This window comes from Danio rerio, chromosome 22 (assembly GCF_052040795.2).
Source record: "Danio rerio strain M-AB ecotype USA chromosome 22, GRCz13ab, whole genome shotgun sequence".
Lineage (NCBI taxonomy): Eukaryota > Metazoa > Chordata > Actinopteri > Cypriniformes > Danionidae > Danio > Danio rerio.
In genome coordinates this window covers 967,960-993,915 of record NC_141042.1, presented here as the reverse complement: position 1 = coordinate 993,915, position 25,956 = coordinate 967,960, and the positions used below count along the sequence as shown (strand labels likewise).

Genomic DNA, 25,956 nt, shown 5'->3' with positions numbered 1-25,956 from the left:
GTATCACTTCAATATTTCTATTATACTTCCATTTACTTGTATCGATAACTACAAACATTTTATTCAATGTTCAGAAACAACATCAACTACATTTTCCATGGCCTGCACAAAAAAATAGGAGGGAAACGTTTATTATTAGCAATTAGCATTTAGCATTCAAACTGAGTATTTTCCTTGACGGGCTAAAGTGTTTGTGTCGTCTGTGATCATGTACAGCACTCTACCTGGGGTGGAGGTCAACAAGAAGCTGCACTGGACGCCTGGAGAACCTGTGAGTGCTATAATTCAACACCAAGCTGAATTAGCCTCGAGCGACTCTCTGATTGCACTGTTTTCCAGGGTTTCACGGCTCATATCGTGAGCACCATCTCTGAATGGTCCCTCGCGCTGTCCTTCATCAGCTTCTTCCTCACCTACATACGAGACTTTAAGGTAGAGTCCTGTACACACGAACACTGGGATTTTCAAAACCCCAGTAATATTTTACTGTGGATTGTCCACACGAAAATGCAATATCAGATGACTGTGAACATTTCCTGTAATTCTAGATACAATGTGGTCATGTCAACACAGCAACCAGATTTTTTTGCTTTATGACAGCAGCATGTGAAGGTGAAAAGGTGATCGTAAACAAGTGAAACATTTGTGAAAGTAAAAAAGTGAAAGTGAATTAGTAAACGTGAAACAATGAGGGAAAAGTAAAAAATTTATAGAGAAAGGGGAAAGTGAGTGGAAAATATGATTGTGAAGGAGTAAAAGTAAAAAAAGTGATAAAATGAAAGTGATAGTGAAAGTGAAAATGTAATAGGGAAGAGTGAGTGAAAGTGAAAAAATTATAGTAAAAGACTAAGTGAAAGTAATAGTTAATGAGGATGAAAAAAGTTAAAGTAAAAAAGTGATAGTGAACAAGTGAAAGTGGTGGTGAATACATGAAAGTGACTGGAAATGAAAAAGTGAAAGTGATAGCGAATAAGTGAAACTAAATAAGTGAAACTTAAACGGTAAAGGAAAAGTGTGAAAGTAAAAAGTGATGGAGAAAGTGAAAGTTAAACGAAGGAAAAGTAAAAAGTGATAGTGAAAGTGAGTGGAGAAAGTGTGTGAAACTGAAAAAGTGGAGAAAGAGAAAGTGAAAGTAAAAAGGTGATGCAAAAGTGGAGTGTGAAAAAGTAATACTGAAAGAGAGTGGAAAAATGATATTGAATGAGTAAGAGTTAAGGTGATAGTGAATGAGTAAGTGTAAGAGTTAAAGTGATAGAGAATGAGTAAGTGTAAGAGTTAAAGTGATAGAGAATGAGTAAGTGTAAGAGTTAAAGTGATAGAGAATGAGTGTGAAAAAGTGATAGTGAATGAATGAGTGAAGGTGTGAAAGTGATATTGAATGAGATTGTACAAAGGGAGTTAAGTAATAAGTTAGTGGAAAAGTGAGTGAAAATGAAGTGAAAGTGATCGTAAATAAGTGAAAGTTAAAAAGTGATAGTGAATAAGTGAGTGTAAAAGTGATAAAGTGAAAAGGTGAGTGAAAGTTAAAAGTAAAAATGTAAGTGAATAATAAAAGTGAAAGAGCGAAAGCGAAACGTCAAAGTGAAAGAGTAAAAACGTAAGTGAAAGTGAAACGTCAGAGTGAAAAAAAATGAAAGTGTAAAAAAGTGATTGAAAGTGATGAGAAAGAGAGTAAAAAGTGAAAGTGAATACATGAGAGTGGAAAAAACTGAAAAGTGGTTAAACTCCAAAACTGTCCGCTGTTTTCTCCTTTCTGATTGGCCAACACCGCTGGGTTTACACCAAATGCTGATTATTTGAGGTTGAGGCAAATTATATTTGTTTGGAGCAAAACGCATCCTCTGTTCTCATGTTTGCATTGACTCGTGTCAATGTGTCTTCAGGTATATCTATAGTTTTGGCTTGTATGCAGTTTACCCGCTCAAATAAATAATTTTGTGTTTGGGGTGAAGCCAGCAAAATATGCTTTTTCATGTGGACAGATATTTTTAAAGGCGATGAAAACTCAGTTGACACAATCACCTGTGTACATCTGGACATTGCCTGAAATACGAAATAAACCCACTGAACGCCTCTCAAACCTGTCTGTCTGTGCAGAAGATCAACCTGCGTGCCTCAGCCGAGCTTCAGAGCAACCATCTGTACGAATCGCAGCATTACCGGCCCGTTTCTGCACGAGGACCGACTGAGACGTCCCCGCTGCTGACCGGGAGCATCTGATGACCACAGCTGGACAGAAAAACTGAGATTCTCCAGCAAAACACAGGGTTAAACAGAAGCACTGGACTGACTGTGGAGAAGAGCTCAAACCTCATAACAACATTCATACAACCTTTACACAATGCTTGAAGTCATGTTATTAATATGTTTGCTCCAGTCGTTTGACTGCAGCGGTTTGACTGTTCTTGATGTATGATATGCTAAAGTTTCTTGCTGGAAACTACCCATATGATTAATGTTGTAGAAATCTATATTGACAGACTGATTCTCCAGCAGAGGGCAGCAACACACAGGGTTCAAGACAGAAACACTGCAGAGTACACACAGTGGAGAAACTCTCAAACTTCATACTTTTAAACGACATTCGTACAACTTTTACACGATGCCTGAAATTAGATTATGATGCATAATAAATGCTGAAAGTGTTGCTGGAAACTGCAGATATGTGTGGTAACACTTTACAATACAGTTGTATTATTTGTTATTAATGTATTTACAAACAATACATGTGTTACTGTTTATTCATCTTTGTTAACATTAATGAAAGTAGAGCTACTCATGTTAACTCGCAATGCATTAACTAATGTTAACAGGTATGAGTTTGGATTTCAGGTAAATGTTGAATTATGATTAATAAATGCTGTAGAAGTATTGTTCATACTTGGTTCAGGTTAGTGAATACATTACTTAATGAAATCTTATTGTAAAGTGTGACCAAATTCTCTGGTTTTAGAAGTGCATTCATTATGGCACTGAAACTGTATAATAGTGGTTGACTTGTACAACATTTAATATAACATTTCATACCTCTTGAATAAAATGAAAAGCTGTTCATATTTTAAAACAAACTTTATTGTAATACTTATTACAATACTGCAACACACTAATGACGATTACACACAGACAGAAGTCAGATTTGACTGGAAATAATACTACACACAGTTTCTCGTTTTTGTTCTTCGGATATTGTTGAAAATATGAGCTGAGATTTTCGAACGAGCAGCATTTCGGATATAGCTTAATATTTTATTATGGTAAAACAATAATCAGCATTAGATTTGTTCAGGCGATTGTGTCAAAATAAAAGTGCTCAAATCACCACACCTCGCACCCATCCAGCCTTCGCCTTCTCCTGCTTCATCCTGTCGCGATGTTCCTTCACCTTCCTGTGAAAGAAGCCTGCAGAAAAACAACAACAATACGTGCTGTTAATGAAAAATAATAATGAAGAGAACTGTTGAAAGCGCGGGAGTCTGACGGTGCGCGCACTCGCTGACTTAATTCCACCATGTCAATCATCACAAACAAAAACACACAATAGTTCACTTATTTCACAACACAGTCAGAATTATTGATTAAAACACGAATGCAGCCACGTATCTCCACTTCCTGATAACTTTAAGCAATATTTTACGGTTTTACTATGGTTAACTCACAGAGATATTCACATTAGATGTTGCCTACCATGCTGTTGCCAATTGGAAGGAATCAATTACTATAGTTGTCTTGTTACCATAGCAACTGTAGAATCTCCACAACAGATCAATTACTACAGTTGTCTTGTTACCATAGCAACTGTAGAATCTCCACAACAGATCAATTACTATAGTTGTCTTGTTACCATAGCAACTGTAGAATCTCCACAACAGATCAATTACTACAGTTGTCTTGTTACCATAGCAACTGTAGAATCTCCACAACATATCAATTACTATAGTTGTCTTGTTACCATAGCAACTGTAGAATCCCCACAACATATCAATTACTATAGTTGTCTTGTTACCATAGCAACTGTAGAATCTCCACAACAGATCAATTACTACAGTTGTCTTGTTACCATAGCAACTGTAGAATCTCCACAACAGATCAATTACTATAGTTGTCTTGTTACCATAGCAACTGTAGAATCTCCACAACAGATCAATTACTATAGTTGTCTTGTTACCATAGCAACTGTAGAATCTCCACAACAGATCAATTACTATAGTTGTCTTGTTACCATAGCAACTGTAGAATCTCCACAACAGATCAATTACTATAGTTGTCTTGTTACCATAGCAACTGTAGAATCTCCACAACAGATCAATTACTATAGTTGTCTTGTTACCATAGCAACTGTAGAATCTCCACAACAGATCAATTACTATAGTTGTCTTGTTACCATAGCAACTGTAGAATCTCCACAACAGATCAATTACTATAGTTGTCTTGTTACCATAGCAACTGTAGAATCTCCACAACAGATCAATTACTATAGTTGTCTTGTTACCATAGCAACTGTAGAATCCCCACAACAGATCAATTTCGATAGTTGTCTTGTTACCATAGCAACTGTAGAATCTTCACAACAGATCAATTACTACAGTTGTCTTGTTACCATAGCAACTGTAGAATCTCCACAACAGATCAATTCAAATATTTTGCTAAAGATTCCAAAACTATAGTACTATGTAGTATTTATGTTACTATAGTTATTTATTTATAAAGTCAGTCCCGAAATGATTCATCCCCCTGGCAAATTCTGACTTGAAGTGACTTTTATTCAAACAGCTAGCTTTATTATTATTATTATCAACAGAAATGACTCATGCCTGTCCCGAATGACAATGTAAAAGTGTCATCATTGTGGAAAAATTATTCTTAGCTCTAGTTAACATTTGAACAAAAACTTTAAGTCAGAATTTGCCAGGGGTGTAATAATTTCGGGCTTGACTGTAAATACAGTTGAAGGCAAAACTATTCACCCTCCTGTGACTATTAATATTGTTCTTCAAATATTTCCAAAATGATGTTGAACAGATTCAGGAGTTGTTCACAGTGTTTCCGCTAATGTTTGTTCTTCTGGAGAAAGTCTGATTTACTTTATTTTGGCTAGAATAAAAGCAGTTTTTAATAGTTTTAAAGTCATTTTAAGCACAATATTATTCGCCCCTTCAGCAATAATAGTGTTGGATTGTCTCCAGAATAAACCACTGTTATACAATGACTTGCCTAATTACCCTAACTTTACCCTGATTACCCTAGTGAAGCCTTTACATGTCACTGTAAGCTGAACACTAGTGTCTTGAAGAATATCTAGATTAATATTATGTGCTGTCATTATGATAAAGAGAAATAAATCAGTGATTAGAGATGAGTTATTAACACTATTATGATTGGAAAAGTGAGAGAATGTGAACTGATAAACTCGTTTGAGAGTGTTTTAATGCATGTACCATTAGGGTTAGATTGTGTTTCCTCTTCCTGTATGAACAGGTCAAACATCTGCGTCTGGATGAAGAGCTTAACAAAGCTGCTGTAGGTTTTGTTTTCCACAGCTTTTAGGAAGCTCTTCTTCTGGAACTGCCGGGGTTTCCCGCCACGCTTAATGTGCTCCGAGAAATGGCCGACAGTCTTGACGAATACGGACAGGAAGGCCTCTGACACCAGCCGGTTCAGCTGCTCTGTAGCTGCCAGAACACACAACAACAGGAAGTGAGCGCCACTCTTACAGGAAGCTGCCTGATAGTGTGGTTATACTGAACTTACAGGCGTGGTGCGTGCGCGCGGACAATCCCGACAGCAGCTCTTCCTTCAGCTTCAGCGGCAGCAGAGACTCCTCATCTCCAATCTGACATCACGGAAACACCAGTCAGATCACCATCTATAGAGGGCTGTGGTTGCTAGGGTGTTGCTATGCTCTTAGGTGTTCTGATTGGTTGTCAGTGCATTGGTGTGGTTGCCAGAGTGTCACTATGCTGTTAGGTGTTCTAACTGGTTGTAAGGGTGTTGCTATGCTGTTAGGTGTTCTAACTGGTTGTAAGGGTGTTGCTATGCTGTTAGGTGTTCTAACTGGTTGTAAGGGTGTTGCTATGCTGTTAAGTGTTCTAACTGGTTGTAAGGGTGTTGCTATGCTGCTATGTGTTCTAACCGGTTGTCAGGGTGTTGCTATACTGTTAAGTGTTATGATTAGTTGCCAGTGCACTGGTGTGATTGCCATGGTGTTGCTAAGCTGCCAGGTGTTCAGATTGGCTGTTGGATGCATTGAAGTGGTAGTCAGGGCGTTGCTGTGTTTTTAGAGGTTCTGATTAGCTGTCAATGCAATTATGTGGTTGCCAGGGTGTTGCTGTGATGCCAGGTGTTCTAATTGGCCGCCAGCGCAACTGTGGGATTCCCTGGGTGTTCTGATTGTTTGTCAGTGTGCCAATGTAATTCTCAGGGTGTTGCTATGCTTTAAGGTGTTCTGATTGGTTGTCATGGTATTTTTATACTGTTAGGAGTTCTGATTGGTTGTCAATGCATTTGTGTCGTTGTCAAAGTGTTGCTATGCAGTCAGGGCTGCTGCTATGATGTAAGGTGTTCTGATTGGTTGTCAGACTATTGCTATGCTGTCTGGTGGTTCTGATTGGTTGTCAGACAGTTGCTATGCTGTCTGGTGGTTCTGATTGGTTGTCAGACAGTTGCTATGCTGTCTGGTGGTTCTGATTGGTTGTCAGACTATTGCCATGCTGTCTGGTGGTTCTGATTGGTTGTCAGACAGTTGCTATGCTGTCTGGTGGTTCTGATTGGTTGTCAGACTATTGCCATGCTGTCTGGTGGTTCTGATTGGTTGTCAGACAGTTGCTATGCTGTCTGGTGGTTCTGATTGGTTGTCAGACTGTTGCTATGCTGTCTGGTGTTCTGATTGGTTGTCAGACTGTTGCTATGCTGTCTGGTGTTCTGATTGGTTGTCAGACTGTTGCTATGCTGTCTGGTGTTCTGATTGGTTGTCAGTGCATAGGTATGTGGTTTCTGAAGTGCTTTAGTGGCTGAAACAGTGAACAAACACTGTCTTGCTATACACAGTAATGAGAGTCATGTGGAACTTTATGAATAAATGAAATTAGACAGACAGACAGTCTGTTTGTGTGTGTGTGTGTGTGTGTGTGTGTGTGCGCGCATTAGTAACTCACTCTTGTGATGAATTTAGTTGGCGCTCCAGTCGACAGATCAACAATCATCACCTGATAAACAAACGCAGAAACGTCAGACTCGTGTACAGTAATGATCCTTTAGTTCATCAATAATGAGTTTCAGAAGAATTCCGCCTTCGTGTGTGTGTGTGTGTGTGTGTGTGTGTGTGTGTGTGTGTGTGTGTGTGTGTGTGTGTGTGAGACTGACGTCGCTGTGGTCCGTGATCAGCCCCATCATGCTCTTCTGAACACCCAGCAGGTATGGAGTCGGTGCTTCACAAACGTCGATCAGAACTGAAGGAACGATTGATATAAACGTGTGCTGCCACACAAATGGATACAGGAGCGCTGCTACAGCATGAAGAACCTGCGAGAGAGTGCTAAACACACACACACACACACACACACACACACAATAAAATAAACTGATCACTTCTTTTCTTCAAACACAGCAAACCGAGTCATTCTGTTGAAAGTATTATTACGAGAATATGTGTCCTTCAATAGTCAATAGCAGTGTTTCATCCACCGGTTTATGGTTATGCAATAAATCTAATTCACATATTTGTATGGAAACACAGTTGATGCGTGTGCGATGCACTGCGCTGTGATTGGCTGCTGGTCACCTGAGCTCCTCTGAGATGAAGATGATTCGTCGCTCCAGCACAGCAGCGGTGAACACCAGCAGCAGCTCCTCATCGTTCAGACGGCTGAAAAGCGCAGTGAAATCCACATGCTCCAGCCAGGAGTCTGCAGGCCGCGTCAGCCGGATGATCTGACAGCAACCAAAGGGCCTTAGTCACTAAATGCACTACAGAATGTTACATTTACACACACACACACACACACACAGATACACACCTGTGTGCCGGCGTCCGGGATGAAGCTGCTGATGCTGACGGTGCTGCCGGGTGAAGGCAGCGGTGCCTCCCGCAGACTCTGCATGAACGGGTAAATCATGGCGGTGGAGATCTGCCGGCGCTTCTCCACCTCATCAAAGATCTACACACACACACACACACACACACAACATCAGAGTCCTAAAGCATTACTTTGCTACAGCAATCCACCTATAAATTTTGTTTAGATGTTTTTTAGAGACTATATTAAACTCAAATACCACCAAACGGCCCTTTACTACTTTAAAAATATTGTCAGAAGTATGAAAAGTTTATATTTCAGTTCATCTTTCTAAAAACAAGGGGGCGCCCTTGTATGTTCACCAATGTAAACTGGTGGTCAAGTCTGGTACTGCGGCCAAACAAGATACTACTGGAAGCAATTTACTTATATTTTTTTTACTTTAAATTTGGAATATAATTCAGATGTTTAGCTTTGATTATTATGATTAACTATTTTAGGTTAAAATGTGTTTTGTAAAATACACATTTCAATCATTGATGCAAAATCAACTTTTGTTAGCTGTTTGTACAGAAGTGTGTGTAGTATAGTGTGTCCACTGTCCTATTAGAGAGATTGAAACGCAACATATCTCTTTTTAAAATTTTCCTGATGTTAAAATAGGATCCGAATCCCAGTGATTTTGAGGCGCAGGCGTGTAGTTTTCCCCACCCATTCCACGACTCCCCCGAACGCTTGAATTATCTCCCCTCACAAATACATCAAATAACCGTACTGTGGTATTTTTGACTAATAAACTGAATCTCTGCTTTATCCATGTCTGTCACTGATTCAGAGTCATTTAGAGATTCATCACTGATTCAGAGAGACATTCAGAGATTCATCACCGATTCAGAGAGTCATTCAGAGATTCATCACTGATTCAGAGAGTCATTCAGAGATTCAACACTGATTCAGAGAGTCATTCAGAGATTCATCACTGATTCAGAGTCGTTCAGAGATTCAACACTGATTCAGAGAGTCATTCAGAGATTCGTCACTGATTCAGAGAGTCATTCAGAGATTCAACACTGATTCAGAGAGTCATTCAGAGATTCATCACTGATTCAGAGTCGTTCAGAGATTCAACACTGATTCAGAGAGTCATTCAGAGATTCGTCACTGATTCAGAGAGTCATTCAGAGATTCAACACTGATTTAGAGAGTCATTTAGAGATTCATCACCGATTCAGAGAGCCATTTAGAGATTCATCACTGATTCAGAGAGTCATTCAGAGATTCAACACTGATTCAGAGAGTCATTCAGAGATTCATCACTGATTCAGAGTCGTTCAGAGATTCAACACTGATTCAGAGAGTCATTCAGAGATTCAACACTGATTCAGAGAGTCATTCAGAGATTCGTCACTGATTCAGAGAGTCATTTAGAGATTCATCACTGATTCAGAGAGTCATTCAGAGATTCATCACTGATTCAGAGAGTCATTCAGAGATTCAACACTGATTCAGAGTCATTCAGAGATTCATCACTGATTCAGAGTCATTCAGAGAATCAACACTGATTCAGAGAGTCATTCAGATTCGTCACTGATTCAGAGAGTCATTCAGAGATTTAACACTGATTCAGAGAGTCATTTAGAGATTCATCACTGATTCAGAGAGTCATTCAGAGATTCAACACTGATTCAGAGAGTCATTTAGAGATTCATCACTGATTCAGAGTCGTTCAGAGATTCAACACTGATTCAGAGAGTCATTCAGAGATTCGTCACTGATTCAGGGAGTCATTCAGAGATTCAACACTGATTCAGAGAGTCATTCAGAGATTCATCACTGATTCAGAGTCGTTCAGAGATTCAACACTGATTCAGAGAGTCATTCAGAGATTCGTCACTGATTCAGAGAGTCATTCAGAGATTCAACACTGATTTAGAGAGTCATTTAGAGATTCATCACCGATTCAGAGAGCCATTTAGAGATTCATCACTGATTCAGAGAGTCATTCAGAGATTCAACACTGATTCAGAGAGTCATTCAGAGATTCATCACTGATTCAGAGTCGTTCAGAGATTCAACACTGATTCAGAGAGTCATTCAGAGATTCAACACTGATTCAGAGAGTCATTCAGAGATTCGTCACTGATTCAGAGAGTCATTTAGAGATTCATCACTGATTCAGAGAGTCATTCAGAGATTCATCACTGATTCAGAGAGTCATTCAGAGATTCAACACTGATTCAGAGTCATTCAGAGATTCATCACTGATTCAGAGTCATTCAGAGAATCAACACTGATTCAGAGAGTCATTCAGATTCGTCACTGATTCAGAGAGTCATTCAGAGATTTAACACTGATTCAGAGAGTCATTTAGAGATTCATCACTGATTCAGAGAGTCATTCAGAGATTCAACACTGATTCAGAGAGTCATTTAGAGATTCATCACTGATTCAGAGAGTCATTCAGAGATTCGTCACTGATTCAGAGAGTCATTCAGAGATTCGTCAATACATGAATCCATGTCTGTCTCTGTCACTGACTGCTGTTTATCTGACATACATGTGCAAATGGTGGGTGGGGAGAACCAGCTCATTTGCATTTAAAGAGTTCATAAACGGCTACACTTGATTTGAGCTCTAAAGGGGCATATTCTGCAATCTGATGGGTCATTTGAGCTGAAGCATTCTGGAGACAACAAAAACTGATCTTCCATCTTGTAAAAAGGATAAAACAGAAGCCCTTTAACCTATACAAATCTTAAAGAATAAAAGTAAATAAATTGTTAAGTGGCTTTGGATAAAAGCGTCTGCTGAATGAGTAAATGTAAACGTGTGTGTTGTTCACCTTTGAGAAGAGGCCGAAACAGGCCACATGGCTGATGATGCAGTACGCTTCAGGAAGACGAGCACCTTTACCTGCCGGCTGACACAAACACATCACAATGATTCAGAAGACCACCCGAACACATTCACAAGCTTCATAATGAGCGGAGCTGAACTGACCAGCAGCCTCCTGCAGTAGCCGTTCCTGCGGCTGCCGTCCACTTCAGTCAGAACGAAGGAGAACGTCTCGCTGCGGAGAACCACAGAATCAACCTCAGTTCAGATCTACACACCGACAAACACATCTGACTGACTGAGAGAAACAGGGATCTACACCGATTACACTGATTCAGAAAGCCATTCAGAGATTCGGTAATGTTTCAGAGAGTCATTCAGATTCATCACTGATTCAGAGAGTCTTCCAGGGGTTCATCACTGACTCAGAAGTTCACAAAATGATTTAGAGATTCACCTCTGATTTAGAGTCACTCAGAGATTCATCAATCACTGATTCAGAGAGTCATTAAGAGATTCATCAATAACTGATTTAGAGAGTCATTCAGGGGTTCATCGCTGATTCAGAAAGTGATTCAGAGATTCGTCAATCACTGATTTAGAGAGTCATTAAGAGATTCATAACTGATTCAGAGAGTCATTCAAAGATTCATCACTGATTCAGAGAGTCATAAAGAGATTCATAACTGATTCAGAGAGTCATTCAAAGATTCATCACTGATTCAGAGAGTCATTTACAGTTTCATCACTGATTCAAAGTCATTCAGAGGGTCATCACTGATTCAGAGTCATTCAGAGGGTCTTCACTGATTCAGAGAGTCATTCAGAGATTCATCACTGATTCAGAGTTATTCAGAGGGTCATCACTGATTCAGAGAGTCATTCAGAGATTCATCACTGATTCAGAGAGTCATTCAAAGATTCATCACTGATTCAGAGATTCATTCAGAGATTCATCACTGATTCAGAGTCATTCAGAGATTCATCACTGATTCAGAGATTCATCACTGATTCAGAGAGTCATTCAGAGATTCATCACTGATTCAGAGAGTCATTCAGAGATTCATCACTGATTCAGAGAGTCATTCACAGATTCATAACTGATTCAGAGATTCATTCAGAGATTCAACACTTATTTAGAGAGTCATTTAGAGATCCATCACTGATTCAGAGTCACTCCGAGATTCATCAATAACTGATTTAGAGAGTCATTCAGAGGTTCATCAGTGATTCAGAGAATCATTTAGAAACTTATCACTGATTCAGAGAGTCATTCAGAGATTCATCACTGATTCAGAGAGTCATTAAGAGATTCATCAATCACTGGTTTAGAGAGACATTCAGGGGTTCATCGCTGATTCAGAAAGTGATTCAGATTCGTCAATCACTGATTTAGAGAGTCATTAAGAGATTCATAACTGATTCAGAGAGTCATTCAAAGATTCATCACTGATTCAGAGAGTCATTTAGAGGTTCATCACTGATTCAAAGTCATTCAGAGGGTGATCACTGATTCACGGAGTCATTCAGAGGGTCATCACTGATTCAGAGTCATTCAGAGGGTCATCACTGATTCAGGGAGTCATTCATAGGGTCATCACTGATTCAGGGAGTCATTCAGAGGGTCATCACTGATTCAGAAAGTCATTCACAGATTCATCACTGATTCAGAGTTATTCAGAGTGTAATCACTGATTCAGAGAGTCATTCAGAGATTCATCACTGATTCAGAGAGTCATTCAGAGATTCATCACTGATTCAGAGATTCATCACTGATTCAGAGTCATTCAGAGATTCATCACTGATTCAGAGAGTCATTCAGAGATTCATCACTGATTCAGAGAGTCATTCAGAGATTCATCACTGATTCAGAAATTCATTCAAAGATTCATCACTGATTCAGAGATTCATTCAGAGATTCAACACTGATTTAGAGAGTCATTTAGAGATCCATCACTGATTCAGAGATTCATTCAGAGATTCATCGCTGATTCAGAGTCATTCAGAGGGTCTTCACTGATTCAGAGAGTCATTCAGAGATTCAGCATGAGCATCAGCAGAACAGACCTCATTTCTAACACTGCGTGCACACACGAGTTGTTTCTATGTTAGGATATGAGTCAGTTTGATGAAAGAAAACAAATAGACTCTAATGAACTCATCAACATCCTGCGGTCTTTCCAGAAGCGTCCGTTCAGAGGTGTGAAAATGATGCATGTGGTGAGAGGAGTTGTGAAAGTGTGCATGTGTGTGTGTGTGTGTGTGTGTGTGTGTGTGTGAGGCTCAAATGTCCTGAGTTAATGAAATGTAATGACAATAAAATAAAAAAGGCATCCGACTTCTTCTCAGTGGTAAAAGTAAAACTGTGTGCTTCATTTGATGGTGAATAGGATTTCATTTCGCTTTTTCTTCTGTGAGTTTCTGAGTGTGGGATTAGTGGTGCAGTGGCTGTGGAAAACATCATTAACCTGACAGAAAAACAGTCTGCAGTGTCCTCTCTAAGATAGGAAAACAAACCTGTGTGTGTTCAGTTGTGAATTTTTGTGTTAGCTTGTGTGTGTGTATGTTCAGATGTGTGTTAGCTTTTGTGATAGTGTGTGTTTTGGCTTGTGTGTTCAGATGCATGTGTGTGTGTGTGTGTGTGTGTGTGTGTGTGTTAGACTGTATTAAATGCATGTGTTCAGGTGTGTGTGTGTCTGTTTGTGTTACCTTGTGTGTTTAGGTGTGTGTGTGTGTGTGTGTGTGTGTGTGTGTGTGTGTGTGTGTGTGTGTGTGTGTGTATTAGCTTGTGTGTTCAGATGTGTGTGTCTGTTCAGATGTGTGTGTGTTTATGCCAGCTTGTGTGTCTGTGTAAGCTTGTTTGTTTAGGTGTGTGTTTGTGTGTGTGCACAAGCGTGTTAGCCATTGTGAATTCAGATGTGTGTATTTGTGTTTGTGTGTTAGTGTGTGTGTGTACCTGCTGTACTCTGTCACTGGGGCCCAGTGGACTCCCTCAGGGAAGCAGAACAGATGAGCCGCCTTCATGCTCTTCTCCTCCTGCTCGCGCTGCAGCCGCCCCATCACCTCACGCTACACACACACACTTCATCACACCTTACTGCTGCTGTTGGTTTGCTAACAGATTTCCCATACTGTCCCAACCTTTTCTGATTTGGGGTTGTATGTATGTGTAACGGATGTCAGCTAGTAAGTGCTGTGCAGGTAAACCTCACTCCTCTGACCTCTACAGGTGCTCTAGTGACAGAAGGTAAAGGCCATGATCTTTAGCCTCCTTGTTAGAGAATCCGTCTCCCATGCAGAAGGCCGCTGGTTTGATACCAGCTCGGAGCAGGTTAGGTGGTGGGGTTACATATGTATCAATGTATGTGTGTGCGTGTGTGTGAATATGTATGAGTATAAGTGTGTGTGTCTCCTGACCTTAGGGAACTGGTAAGTGACCTGTGGCTCGTACCCCACCCCGCTGCTCCTCTTCCTCAGACTGACCACCAGCAGATACTCAAAGAATCTCAGACCACAGTGACTCTCCCGTCCAGCAGGGGGCACCACGACCACGGGGGTAGGGGCTCCGGCCTCTAAAGGGGAACAGAAACACACACACGCACAGCTCAGAGAAACCACAGCAGAACAAAGATGCACAAACACACACACACACACACACACACACACACTAGCTCAGAGAAACCACAGCAGAACAAGACAGCACAAACACACATTGTGCTCCAAACCTCAGAGGAGAAACAGAAACCTGAACCACATCAGACAACACAATCACTCTCTGATGACTGATGAACTCTGACCAACTGTTGCAAACAACATCACAATATGTGTAGAGTCAGCATTATAACCTTTCAAATGACAATTATGGTAATTACTTATTTATTCATGACTTTTGCGCCTTTTTGTAGATTACTTTTAGATTACATTTGAGCTCTTTTGTAGATTACTTTTAGATTACTTTTGAGCTCTTTTGTAGATTACTTTTAGATTACATTTGAGCTCTTTTGTAGATTACTTTTAGATTACTTTTGAGCTCTTTTGTAGATTACTTTTAGATTACATTTGAGCTCTTTTGTAGATTACTTTTAGATTACATTTGAGCTCTTTTGTAGATTACTTTTAGATTACTTTTGAGCTCTTTTGTAGATTACTTTTAGATTACATTTGAGCTCTTTTGTAGATTACTTTTAGATTACTTTTGAGCTCTTTTGTAGATTACTTTTAGATTACTTTTGCGCTCTTTTGTAGATTACTTTTAGATTACATTTGCGCTCTTTTGTAGATTACTTTTAGATTACATTTGAGCTCTTTTGTAGATTACTTTTAGATTACTTTTGAGCTCTTTTGTAGATTACTTTTAGATTACATTTGAGCTCTTTTGTAGATTACTTTTAGATTACTTTTGAGCTCTTTTGTAGATTACTTTTAGATTACTTTTGCGCTCTTTTGTAGATTACTTTTAGATTACATTTGCGCTCTTTTGTAGATTACTTTTAGATTACATTTGAGCTCTTTTGTAGATTACTTTTAGATTACTTTTGCGCTTGTTTTTAGTTTGCGTTTATATTACTGTAGTGGATGCTGCTCACTGGCAGTGGTATGGAGTGAGCCCCCTTCATGATTGTGAAGCGCTTTGGGTGTATGGCCATACACAATAAATGCGCAATATAAATACACATTACATTACATCATGCTTATTTATCTGCACACTACTGAATATTAATAGCAACCTGCACATATATTCATATATTGTAAATCTGTTCATAGCTAATCCAACCTGTATATAATGTTGATGGTTCATCCATCTGTAAATATCTCCATAGTTTTTCAATAACTGCACTTTATAACTTATTCCTGTATCCTGCACTTGCTGCTGTTGCACTGCTGGTTAGACCTAAACTGCATTTCGTTGCATTGTACTTGTACATTTGTAATGACAATAAAGTTGAATCTAATCTAATCTAATCGAATATTACATTTGTTTCCTTTTGTAGATCCCTTTTAGATTAAATATAGATTACTTTTGCAATCATTTGTATAATACTTTTGTAGATTACTTTTAAATTACATAGATGACTTTTGTGCTCTTTTGTTGTTTGCTTTTAAATCACCTTTTTAGATTACTTTTATATTACTTTAAGATTACTGTTGTGCTCTTTTATAGATTATATTTAGATTACTTTTGTGCTCTTTTGTAGATTACCTTTAGATTACTTTCGTGCTCTTTTATAGATTACATTTAGATTACCTTCGTGCTCTTTTATAGATTACATTTAGATTACTTTCGTGCTCTTTTATAAATTATATTTAGATTACTTTCGTGCTCTTTTTTAGATTACATTTAGATTACCTTCGTGCTCTTTTGTAGATTACATTTAGATTACTTTCGTGCTCTTTTATAAATTATATTTAGATTACTTTCATGCTCTTTTTTAGATTACATTTAGATTACCTTCGTGCTCTTTTGTAGATTACATTTAGATTACATTTGTGCTCTTTTGTAGATTACATTTAGATTATGATTTTGCTTGTTTGTAGTTTGCATTTAGATTACTGTAATATACTTATATATTACATTTGTGGCCTTTTGTAAATTACTTTAAAGTACATAGATTACTTTTGTGCTTGTTTGTAGTTTGCTTTTAGATTACCCATGTGGATTACTTTTATATTTCATTTATATTACTTCTGTGCTTTTTTTGTAGATTACATTTAGATTATGTTTGTGCTTGTTTGTAGTTTGATTTTAGATTACTGTAATATACTTACATACAACATAAGTCAGAATTATTAGCACGCCTAATACTTTGATTATTATATATATATATATATATATATATATATATATATATATATATATATATATATATATATATATATATATATATATATATATATATATAATTTTTTTTCCTTTTTAAATATTTCACAAATGATGTTTAACAGATTCAGAAAATTTTCACTGCATGTCTAAAAAATATTTTTTCTTGTGGAGACAGTCTTATTTGTTTAATTTTGGCTAGAATAAAAGCAGTTTTGAATAAAAAAAGGAATATTAGCCCCTTTAAGCTATATTGGATAATCTACAGAACAAACCATCATTATACAACAACTTGCCTAATTACCCTAACCTGCCTAGTTACCCTAATTACCCTAGTGAAGCCTTTAAATGTCTAATATCAAGTACTGTCATCATGGCAAAGAAGAAATCAGTGATTAGAGATGAGTTATTAACACTATTCTAATTAGATCAGTGTTGAAGAAATCTGCTCTTCGTTAAACAAAAATTGGATAAAAAATAAACAGGAGGGCTAATAATTCACAGGGGCTAACAATTCTGACTTCAACTGTAAATATTACATTTGTGGCCTTTTGTAGATTACTTTTAGATTAAATATAGATTACTTTTGCAATCATTTGTATAATATTTTGTAGATTACTTTTAAATTACAGAAGATTACTTTTGTGCTTTTGCAGATTACCTTTGTAGATTACTTTTAGATTACATATAGGTTACCTTTTTTCTCTTTTGTAGATTACATTTAGATTACTTTTGTGCTGGTTTGTAGTTTGCATTTAGATTACTGTAATATACTTACATTTGTGATCCTTTGTAGATTACTTTATGACATTTAGATTACTTTTGTGCTCTTTTGTAGTTTGCTTTTAGATTGCTTTCGTAGATTACTTTTAGATTAAATGTATATTACTTTTGCGCTCTTTTTAAATTACCTTCCGATAACTGTTGTAGATTACTATTGTGCTCTTTGTAGATTACTTTTAGATTACATATAGATTACTTTTGTGCTCTTTTGTTTGCTTTTATTTGATGTCACATATATTAAAGCAGGATAATCTTGTGCTATTTTGACAAGTATAGAAATTATAAATATCTTTATTGTTTATGATCAACACGAGTCTCGACAGCTTGTGTTTAAAGTGCAATGATGAACAGTTAATAGTCCACAATACTCACACTAATGTACATCACTGTAACTGTTTGCTGAAAGAAACACTGAATAACACTAAACCACAAACATATACCAAACATAACATACATTTAAAACAGCAAGAGTACAAAAACAATATTGAAAAACTTCAAATATCCCTGTGACATCTAATATTCCAGCTAAAACACTAGTGCAGATGGCAGAATTACAGAAACACAGCACACTACAGAAACATCACAAACACAAAGAATAATGAATTTATACAAGCGGCAGGATTATTATGAACAAAATACAAACGTTAAAATGAGAAGAATCAATTAATTGCAAACAACTCACTGCCATTGTGTTAACAATATGTACTCATGTAATCCATAAAAAGTAACTGTAATCTGATTACAAGTATTTTTTCAATAATTGACTATTTACAAGTACTTTCTCATTGCTTAATGCAGATTACATAAACATCCATGACTACACAGTTACACAGTGCTGAAAGGGTTTTCAGCAGGGCTTCGTGTTGATTTTAGATCATTTCATTAGGATGAAGATGCTGCTTCAGCTAATTTTCACCGAGAAAAACAAGTCTAAACCAATCTAATCTGATTTCGACAGACTTCACCGTCACATTTGTTTTCAGTTTCCTCATAACATTCCTCTGGTGTCATGGACTGAGAGATTAAATTAAACCTCTCTGACATTATCACACTGTGTATGTTCATATTCACACTAGAGGAGTAAAGTTTATAGCAAACTTTGATGATCGCTTAAAAAAACAAAAAACAAAGTTACAGTAAAAATAAATGTTGCATTTTAACATTAAAGTTATTAGCATGACAAATCTTTTTTTTTCAAGTTACTAACATAATTTAGCATGTTAATATCATGTTTCTACAATTAAAATACTTATAATGTTTCTAGCATGATTTAAATCAATGCTAGCATCTATAAACATACTGTTAGCAAGACCTAAGCACACTGTTTTTCAAATTATTAACATAAATAAGCAAGTTAATAACATGTTTCTAAAATTAAATTACTGTTAATGTTTCTAGCATGATTAGCACATTGCTAGCATGAATAAGCATGTTGTTAGCATGACTTAAAGCATTGTTTTAGAAGTTACTAACATGAATTAGCATGTTAATATAAAATTAAAGTACTGATAATGTTTCTAGCATGATTTAGCACAGTGCTAACATGAATAAGCATGTTATTAGCATGACTTAGAGCACTGTTTTTTAGGTTACTAACATGAATTAGCATGTTAATGACATGTTTTTAAAATTAAAGTACTAATAATTGTTCTAGCATGATTAAGATCATTGCTAGCATCAATAAACATGGCATTTTAACACTGAATAAGTTGCTAGCGTGATTTAGCACCCTGTTCCAGCAAGTTACTAAAATTAACACAATTATAAAATTTCTAGCATGGTTTAGCACATTGCTAGCATGAATAAGCAGGTTGTTAGCATGACTTAAAGCACTGTTTTACAAGTTACTAACATGAATTAGCATGATAATGACATGTTTTTAAATATTAATATTATTATTAGCATGTCGTTAGCATGACTTAGAGTACTGTTTTTCAAGTTACTAACATTAGTTAGCATGTTAATATTATGTTTTTAAAATGAAAGAACTGATCATTTTAGCATGATTTAGCACACTTCTAGCATTAATAAACATGTTGCTAGCTTGACTTGAGCACACTGTTTTTTCAATTAACTAACACAAATTAGCATGTTAATGGCATGTTTTTAAAGACTGATAATGTTTCTAGCATGATTTAGCCCATTACTAGCATGGATAAGCAGATTGCTAGCATGACTAAAAGCACTATTTTACAAGTTACTAACATGAATTAGCATGATAATGACATGTTTTTTTAATATTAAAGTACTGATAATTTTTCTAGCATCATTTATCACATTGCTAGCATCAATAAGCATGTAGTTAGCATGACTTAGAGCACTGTTTTACAAGTTACTAACATGAATGAGCATGTTAATTACATGTTTTTAAAACTAAATGAATGATCATTTTTCTAGCATCATTTACCACAGTGCTAGCATCAATAAACATGTTGTTGGTATGAATTAAACAGTGTTTTTTCCAGTTACTAACACAAATTAGCATGTTTCTAAAATTAAAGAACTGATCATGTTTCCAGCAGGATTTAGAACATTGCTAGCATCAATAAACATGGGGAAAAATATTCAAATAACATAGTAACATTTATCATTGATGAAGTTGCTAGCATGTTCATGCACGTTACTAAAATTATTTAGCAGTTTTCTAAAAATGAACACAATTATAAAGTTTCTAGCATGGTTTAGCACATTGCTAGCATTAATAAGCATGTTGAAAACATGACTTAAAGCATGTTTTTTTCAAGTTAGTAGCATGTATTACCATGCTAATAACATGTTTAAAAACTGGATGCATAAGCTATGCAGCTATGCTCACATAAGCTATGCAGCATGATTTAGAGCAATGCTAGCTTTCTAACAGCACAAACATGACACTTTTAAAAAGCTGCATTCATATCTTACAGTATATGAACAGACAAAAATACATAGCATGCAATCCTAAAGATTAAATGAGATTTAAATATTTACCATTTAAAACATTTAAAATGCAAATGTTGACACATTATTATAGCAACTTAACAAAAAAAATGTCATAGATAAGTGAAGTACTTTTTACCTTATGCTAGCATGCTTATAATGTTGTTTAAAGACACAGGCTAGTGATAAACAGCTTAAATGCTATATATTAGGTCGCTGTTAGGGTTGGGCCGATAGACAATGACATTGTGCACCGCCGATGGCCAATAGACAACATTCCGCGCCTCCACCCCGCCCCTGTCCCAAACCTGCTCGCGAAAAATACACAATCAGGCCTCATTTACTCTAATACATGTTAGTATTAAAATGGCATTTTAAAACAAAAATGATCCACATCCACACCGTGTTTTACCTAGCATTTCTGAACAGCCCTCAATCCGCTGTAAATCCACATCATATGACCACACACACACAGCCATACTCTGACATGTGCTCGTCTGAGCTCCAGAGAGCAGTGCACGTCAGACAGTTTATCAAGGATGTACTGCTGGATCGTGTCTCACTACAGTTGTAAAACGTGATATTCAGACATCCCAAGTCTCCCGGAAGATCCAGGAGTCTCTATGCATTTGCGGGACTCATAATGCCCCCAAACGTGTGATAATCTTCCTCAAGTAATCCTCAAATAAGTCGCACACCGTTCGCACCCCTCTTTACATGATAACGATTCCATCATCCATCGTTATGTTTCACATTAGACAAAGTACAATGCCAAATTGGTCGACATGGCTTAACCCTACTTGCTGTACAAACGTTTTCCACCACCAAGAAAAGTCAATCGGTTTTTCACAGATCTAATCGCAAGTTAAATTAAATCTGTACATCCGATCAGTTAGAAAAGACATAGCAACCCGAGTCAGACCCTCCAGAAGAAGTGTTCAGAGTTTGGTGGCGGTGGCTTTAAAAATGTAGGAGGAGTTACCGTTTAAAACAGGACTGCCCAAACTCGGTCTTGGAGGGCCGGTGTCCTGTATATTTTAGTTCCAACCCCAATTAAACACACCTGAACTCGCTAATCAGGCTCTTTCTAGGTATACTAAGCTCCAGACAGGTGTGTTGAAGGAAGTTGGAGCTAAACTCTGCAGGACACCGGCCCTACAGGACTTGAGTTTGGACACCCCTGGTTTAAATATTGTTTCACATTGTACTGTAAAGCATTATGGTGACTTTGCCAAGTCAGCATAATTGAGATGAAAGGAAAAACTTTTTTTTTTTCAGAAAACACGACAACTAATAATGAAATATGAGTTTATATTAAACAATAGTCAACATTTAAATAAAGTAAAACCTCCGTCAACTGCATTTAAACGGAAAAAACTATGTAAATATAAGATTCTGTCTCATCTAAAGAACATACAAGCCAATCATAATTCAGGGCTCTCAGACACACACATTTGAATCTGCGTGCAACACCTTGTTTTTCTCATGGTGAGAAGTAATGGATCAGATAATAATGGAGAAGACATGCATATGAAAGGAACTGATACCCATATATAAACACACTGTAAATATCTATGACTGTTACTTTGTTTCCTGATAAATTACATGACCCAGCCGCAAATAAAAAAGATATTCATTATCAGGTACCGTAAGCAAATCGGGCCACGGTGTTAATAATTTGTACATCATGCTGTCTTTAAGCTGAATAAAGGCTGTGCAAAATAATTAGGTTTTTTTTAAATGTCTTCGTCTCGTTGTAAGAAATACTGTATTTACCGTGCTGTTATGCAAGAAAAATTTCAGATGCAAGTCTGACAATCAAGCATTGTATTGTATTGTAAAAGCAACAAAATGTAACCAACTAGCCCAGTGGTTCCCAACGTGGAGGTCGCTTGGTGATTTCCAATAATCAAATTAATTATTAAAATATTAGAATCACTATATTTTATACATAACCTACTGAAGAATAAAATAGTTAATAGTAACATTGTTAAAATGTAAATAAAAAACATAAAAAAACATGCAAATAAAAAGCCATCAGTTTAAAGTGTGCCAAAAAATCTCCCCCACACCATTACACCACCACCACCAGCCTGAACCGCTGATACAAGGCAGGATGATCCATGCTTTCATGCTGTTGAGGCCAAATTGTGAGCCGAGCATCCGAATGTGTCAGCAGAAATGGAGACTCATCAGAGCAGCAACGTTTCTCCAATCTTCTATTGTCCAGTTTTGGTGAGTCTGTGTGAATTGTAGCCTCAGTTTCCTGTTCTTAGCTGACAGGAGCGGCACCCGGTGTGCTCTTCTGCTGCTGTAGCCCATCCGCCTCAAGGTTGGAGGTGTTGTGTGTTCAGAGATGCTCTTCTGCAGAGCTCGGTAGATCCCAGTAGATCAGCAGTTTCTGAAATACTCAGGGCAGAATCCCCTTTCTTCCTTATTCTGATGCTAGTTTTAAACTGCAGCAGATCGTCTTGACCATGTCTACATGCCTAAATGCATCGAGTTGCTGCCATGTGTTAATGAGCAGCTGGATAGGTGTACCTAATAAAGTGGCCAGTGAGTGTGCACAGCAGATTGTTTTTCAAACAACAATAAATTTAACCTTGCACCTTATATTTATATTTTAATTAGATTTATTTTTCATTATTGTGCTTGTTTTGTACTTTTGCATAACAAGAAGTTTTTAGTTCTGTAGCTGATCGTGACGAAACACTTCTGCTTGTTCAAAAGTAACAAAAGGAAAAAAAAACACTGGACAATTGAAGCTTATTCCTGTCGTGCCGAATCCATGACAGAACGGTGACTTCAGTATACCCCTATCTATATATATATGTACATACACACACACACACACACACACACACACACACACTGTATATATCAATTTAAATGCACACACACATATAAAAAAATATGTAACGCAAGACTCACTTGCTCTCTGGAACTTCTCCTGTAATGCTGAGAACATGGAGCTGATCTTCTTCATGGCACTGCGATCAACGTCTGATCGACACACATGCGCACACACACATGCGCGCACACACACATGCGCGCACACACACACAAACAAACAAACACACACACACAAACAAACACACACACACAGAGAGAGAGATTGCTATCATTTAACTCAAAACAAGCTGGTAAATTCACAGGAATCAGGATGAATCACTACTTTCATTTCTTGTCAAGGGGCAACAGGAAAAATAAAAAAGTCTATGTGTGTTTGTGAGTGAGAAAGAGGAACGAGAGTCTTCAAATCTCACTTCTTATACATCACAGACAGTTCAGTTTGTCACACACTTTATTTAGCTAACAGAGGTGCCTCTTAACTGTCGCGTAACTTCAAAGAATGAAAAAAATACAGAAAACACATTATATTTAGTGTGAGGAAGTGAAAAACATACACCATAAACCAAACTAAACATAAACAATAGAAGATTTATATGCAGATTTAATGTTTACAGTGTCTGTTTGATGCTTTACTGTGGGTTTAGTGTTTATGTTGTGTGTTTATAGTGTGTGTTTGATATTTTACTGTGGTTTTAGTGTTTTGTATTGTGTTTATATAGTGTGTTTAGTGTGTATACTGTGTGTTTAGCCTTTTCATTGTGTGTTTAGTGTTTATGTTGTGTGTTTGGTATTTTAGTGTGTGTTTAGTGTTTATATAGTGTGTTTAGCATTTTTTGTGTGTGTTTAGCATTAATAGTGTCTGTTTATATTCTGTTTAGTGTTTATATTGTGTGTTTGGTATTTTACTGTGTGTTTAGTGTTTATGTTGTGTGTTTGGTATTTTAGTGTGTGTTTAGTGTTTATATAGTGTGTTTAGCATTTTTTGTGTGTGTTTAGCATTAATAATGTCTGTTTATATTTTGTTTAGTGTTTATATTGTGTGTTTAGTGTTTTATATTGCGTGTTTGGTATTTTACTGTGTGTTAGTGTTTATATCATGAGTTTAGTGTTTATATTGTGTTTTGCATTTTTATTGTTAGTTTAGTGTTTATATTGTGTGTTTGGTGTTTTACTGTGTGTTTAGTGTTTATATCAAGTGTTTAGTGTTTATAAAGTGTGTTTAGTGTTTATATCAAGTGTTTAGCTTTTTTATAGTTTGTTTAGTGTTTATATAGTGTGTTTAGTGTTTATATTGTGTGTTTAGCTTTTTTTATAGTGTGTTTAGTGTTTAAACTGTGTGTTTGGTATTTATATAGTGTGTTTAGTGTTTATAAAGTGTGTTTAGTGTTTATATTGTGTGTTTAGTGTTTATAAAGTGTGTTTGGTATTTTACTGTGTTTTTAGTGTTTATATCATGTGTTTAGTTTTTATAAAATTTGTTTAGTGTTTATAAAGTGTGTTTAGCTTTTTTATAGTGTGTTTAGTGTTTATATTGTGTGTTTGGTATTTTACTGTGTTTAGTGTTTTTTGTGTGTGTTTTGCGTTTTTATGGTTAGTTTAGTGTTTATATTGTGTGTTTAGTGTTTTTATTGTGTGTTTATATTGTGTTACATTGTGTGTTTGGTATTTTACTGTGTGTTTAGTGTTTTTTATTGTGTTTTTATAGTTTTTAGTGTGTTTAGTGTTTATATTGTGTGTTTAGTGTTTAGTGTTTTTATATAGTGTGTTTAGTGTTTATATTGTGTGTTTATATTGTGTGTTTATACAGTGTGTTTAGTGTTTATATTGTGTGTTTATATTGTGTTTATATTGTGTGTTTAGTGTTAATATTGTGTGTTTATAGTGTGTTAATGCTTACATGGTGGCTTTAGTGGTTATATGGTGTGTTTATATTGTTTAGTGTTTATATTGTGTATTTATAGAGATTTTTTGTTCATATTGTGTGTTTATGGTGTGTGTTTGGTGTTTTACTGAGTGCTTATAGTGCATTTGTTTTTATATTGCGTGTTTTGTGGTCATGTTGTGTATATACTGTGTGTTTATAGTGTGATTGGTGTTTATATTGTGTTTATAGTGTGTTTAGTGTTAATATTGTGTGTTTATAGTGTGTTTTGTGTTCATATTGTGTGTTTAGTGTTAATATTGTGTTTTTATAGTGTTTGATGTGTTACTGTGGCTTTAATGTTTATATTGTGTGTTTATAGTGTGTTTGGTGTTTATATTGTGTGTTTAGTGTTCATATTGTGTTTTTATAGTGTTTGATGTGTTACTTTGTGTTTAGTGTTCATATTGTGTGTTTATAGTGTGTTTGTTTTTTTACTGTGTGATTAGTGTTTAAATTGTGTTTAGTATGCGTTGGGTGTTTTACAATATGTTTAATGTGCTTATATAGTATGTGTTTAGTGATTATATATTGTGTTTATAGTGTGTATTTGGTGTTTGAAGTGTGTTTTCCTGTGTTTATAGAGTGTGTTTGGCGTTTTTATTGTCTATTTCTGTTTATCGCGCGTTTTGTGTGTGTGTGTGTGTGCGCGTGTGTATGTGTGTGTGATACTCACTGTCGGTTGGAGTGTGTAGTTGTTGTATTTGTCCTGTCCTCCACTTCTCTGTGCTCATCTCTGTCTGTGATGCTGCTGTTTCTCTCACACACACACACGCGCTGACTGAAAAACACACACGTTCAAGCTGTCAGTGATTCTC

At 36.5% G+C, this 25,956-nt stretch overlaps 4 protein-coding genes across 16 annotated transcripts in view; 1 reads left to right on the top strand and 3 right to left on the bottom strand.

The window, feature by feature from the left end:
* dram2b (DNA-damage regulated autophagy modulator 2b) overlaps positions 1-3,068 on the top strand; it is a 9,144-nt gene extending 6,076 nt beyond the window's left edge. For 8 of the 9 annotated variants that reach the window (XR_015521136.1, XR_015521137.1, XM_087302604.1 and 5 more), the window contains 3 exons: positions 189-271; positions 340-432; positions 2,098-3,068. Coding sequence is in view for 7 of the 9 variants with exons in the window: in XM_087302604.1 (XP_087158730.1) it covers positions 189-271; positions 340-432; positions 2,098-2,220 (299 nt within the window). In the remaining 2 variants the exon portion in view is untranslated. 9 annotated transcript variants of the gene reach the window in all.
* zgc:112334 overlaps positions 1-25,956 on the bottom strand; it is a gene marked incomplete at its 3' end in the record, with an annotated part of 817,035 nt that overhangs the window by 1,930 nt on the left and 789,149 nt on the right.
* prkar2ab (protein kinase, cAMP-dependent, regulatory, type II, alpha, B) overlaps positions 1-25,956 on the bottom strand; it is a 773,085-nt gene that overhangs the window by 1,928 nt on the left and 745,201 nt on the right.
* Positions 3,051-25,956, bottom strand: dennd2db (DENN/MADD domain containing 2Db). Of its 5 annotated transcripts, XM_087302676.1 has the most exons (15): positions 25,815-25,956; positions 23,296-23,367; positions 14,265-14,419; positions 13,804-13,916; positions 11,013-11,082; positions 10,395-10,932; positions 9,785-10,060; positions 9,237-9,692; positions 8,013-9,113; positions 7,778-7,926; positions 7,360-7,531; positions 7,152-7,202; positions 5,749-5,830; positions 5,436-5,669; positions 3,051-3,399 (listed from the first exon to the last, which is right to left on the bottom strand). In XM_087302676.1, the coding sequence occupies exons 9-15, from the start codon at positions 8,109-8,111 to the stop codon at positions 3,311-3,313; spliced, it is 876 nt and encodes a 291-aa protein (XP_087158802.1). In that variant the 5' UTR covers positions 8,112-9,113; positions 9,237-9,692; positions 9,785-10,060; positions 10,395-10,932; positions 11,013-11,082; positions 13,804-13,916; positions 14,265-14,419; positions 23,296-23,367; positions 25,815-25,956; the 3' UTR covers positions 3,051-3,310.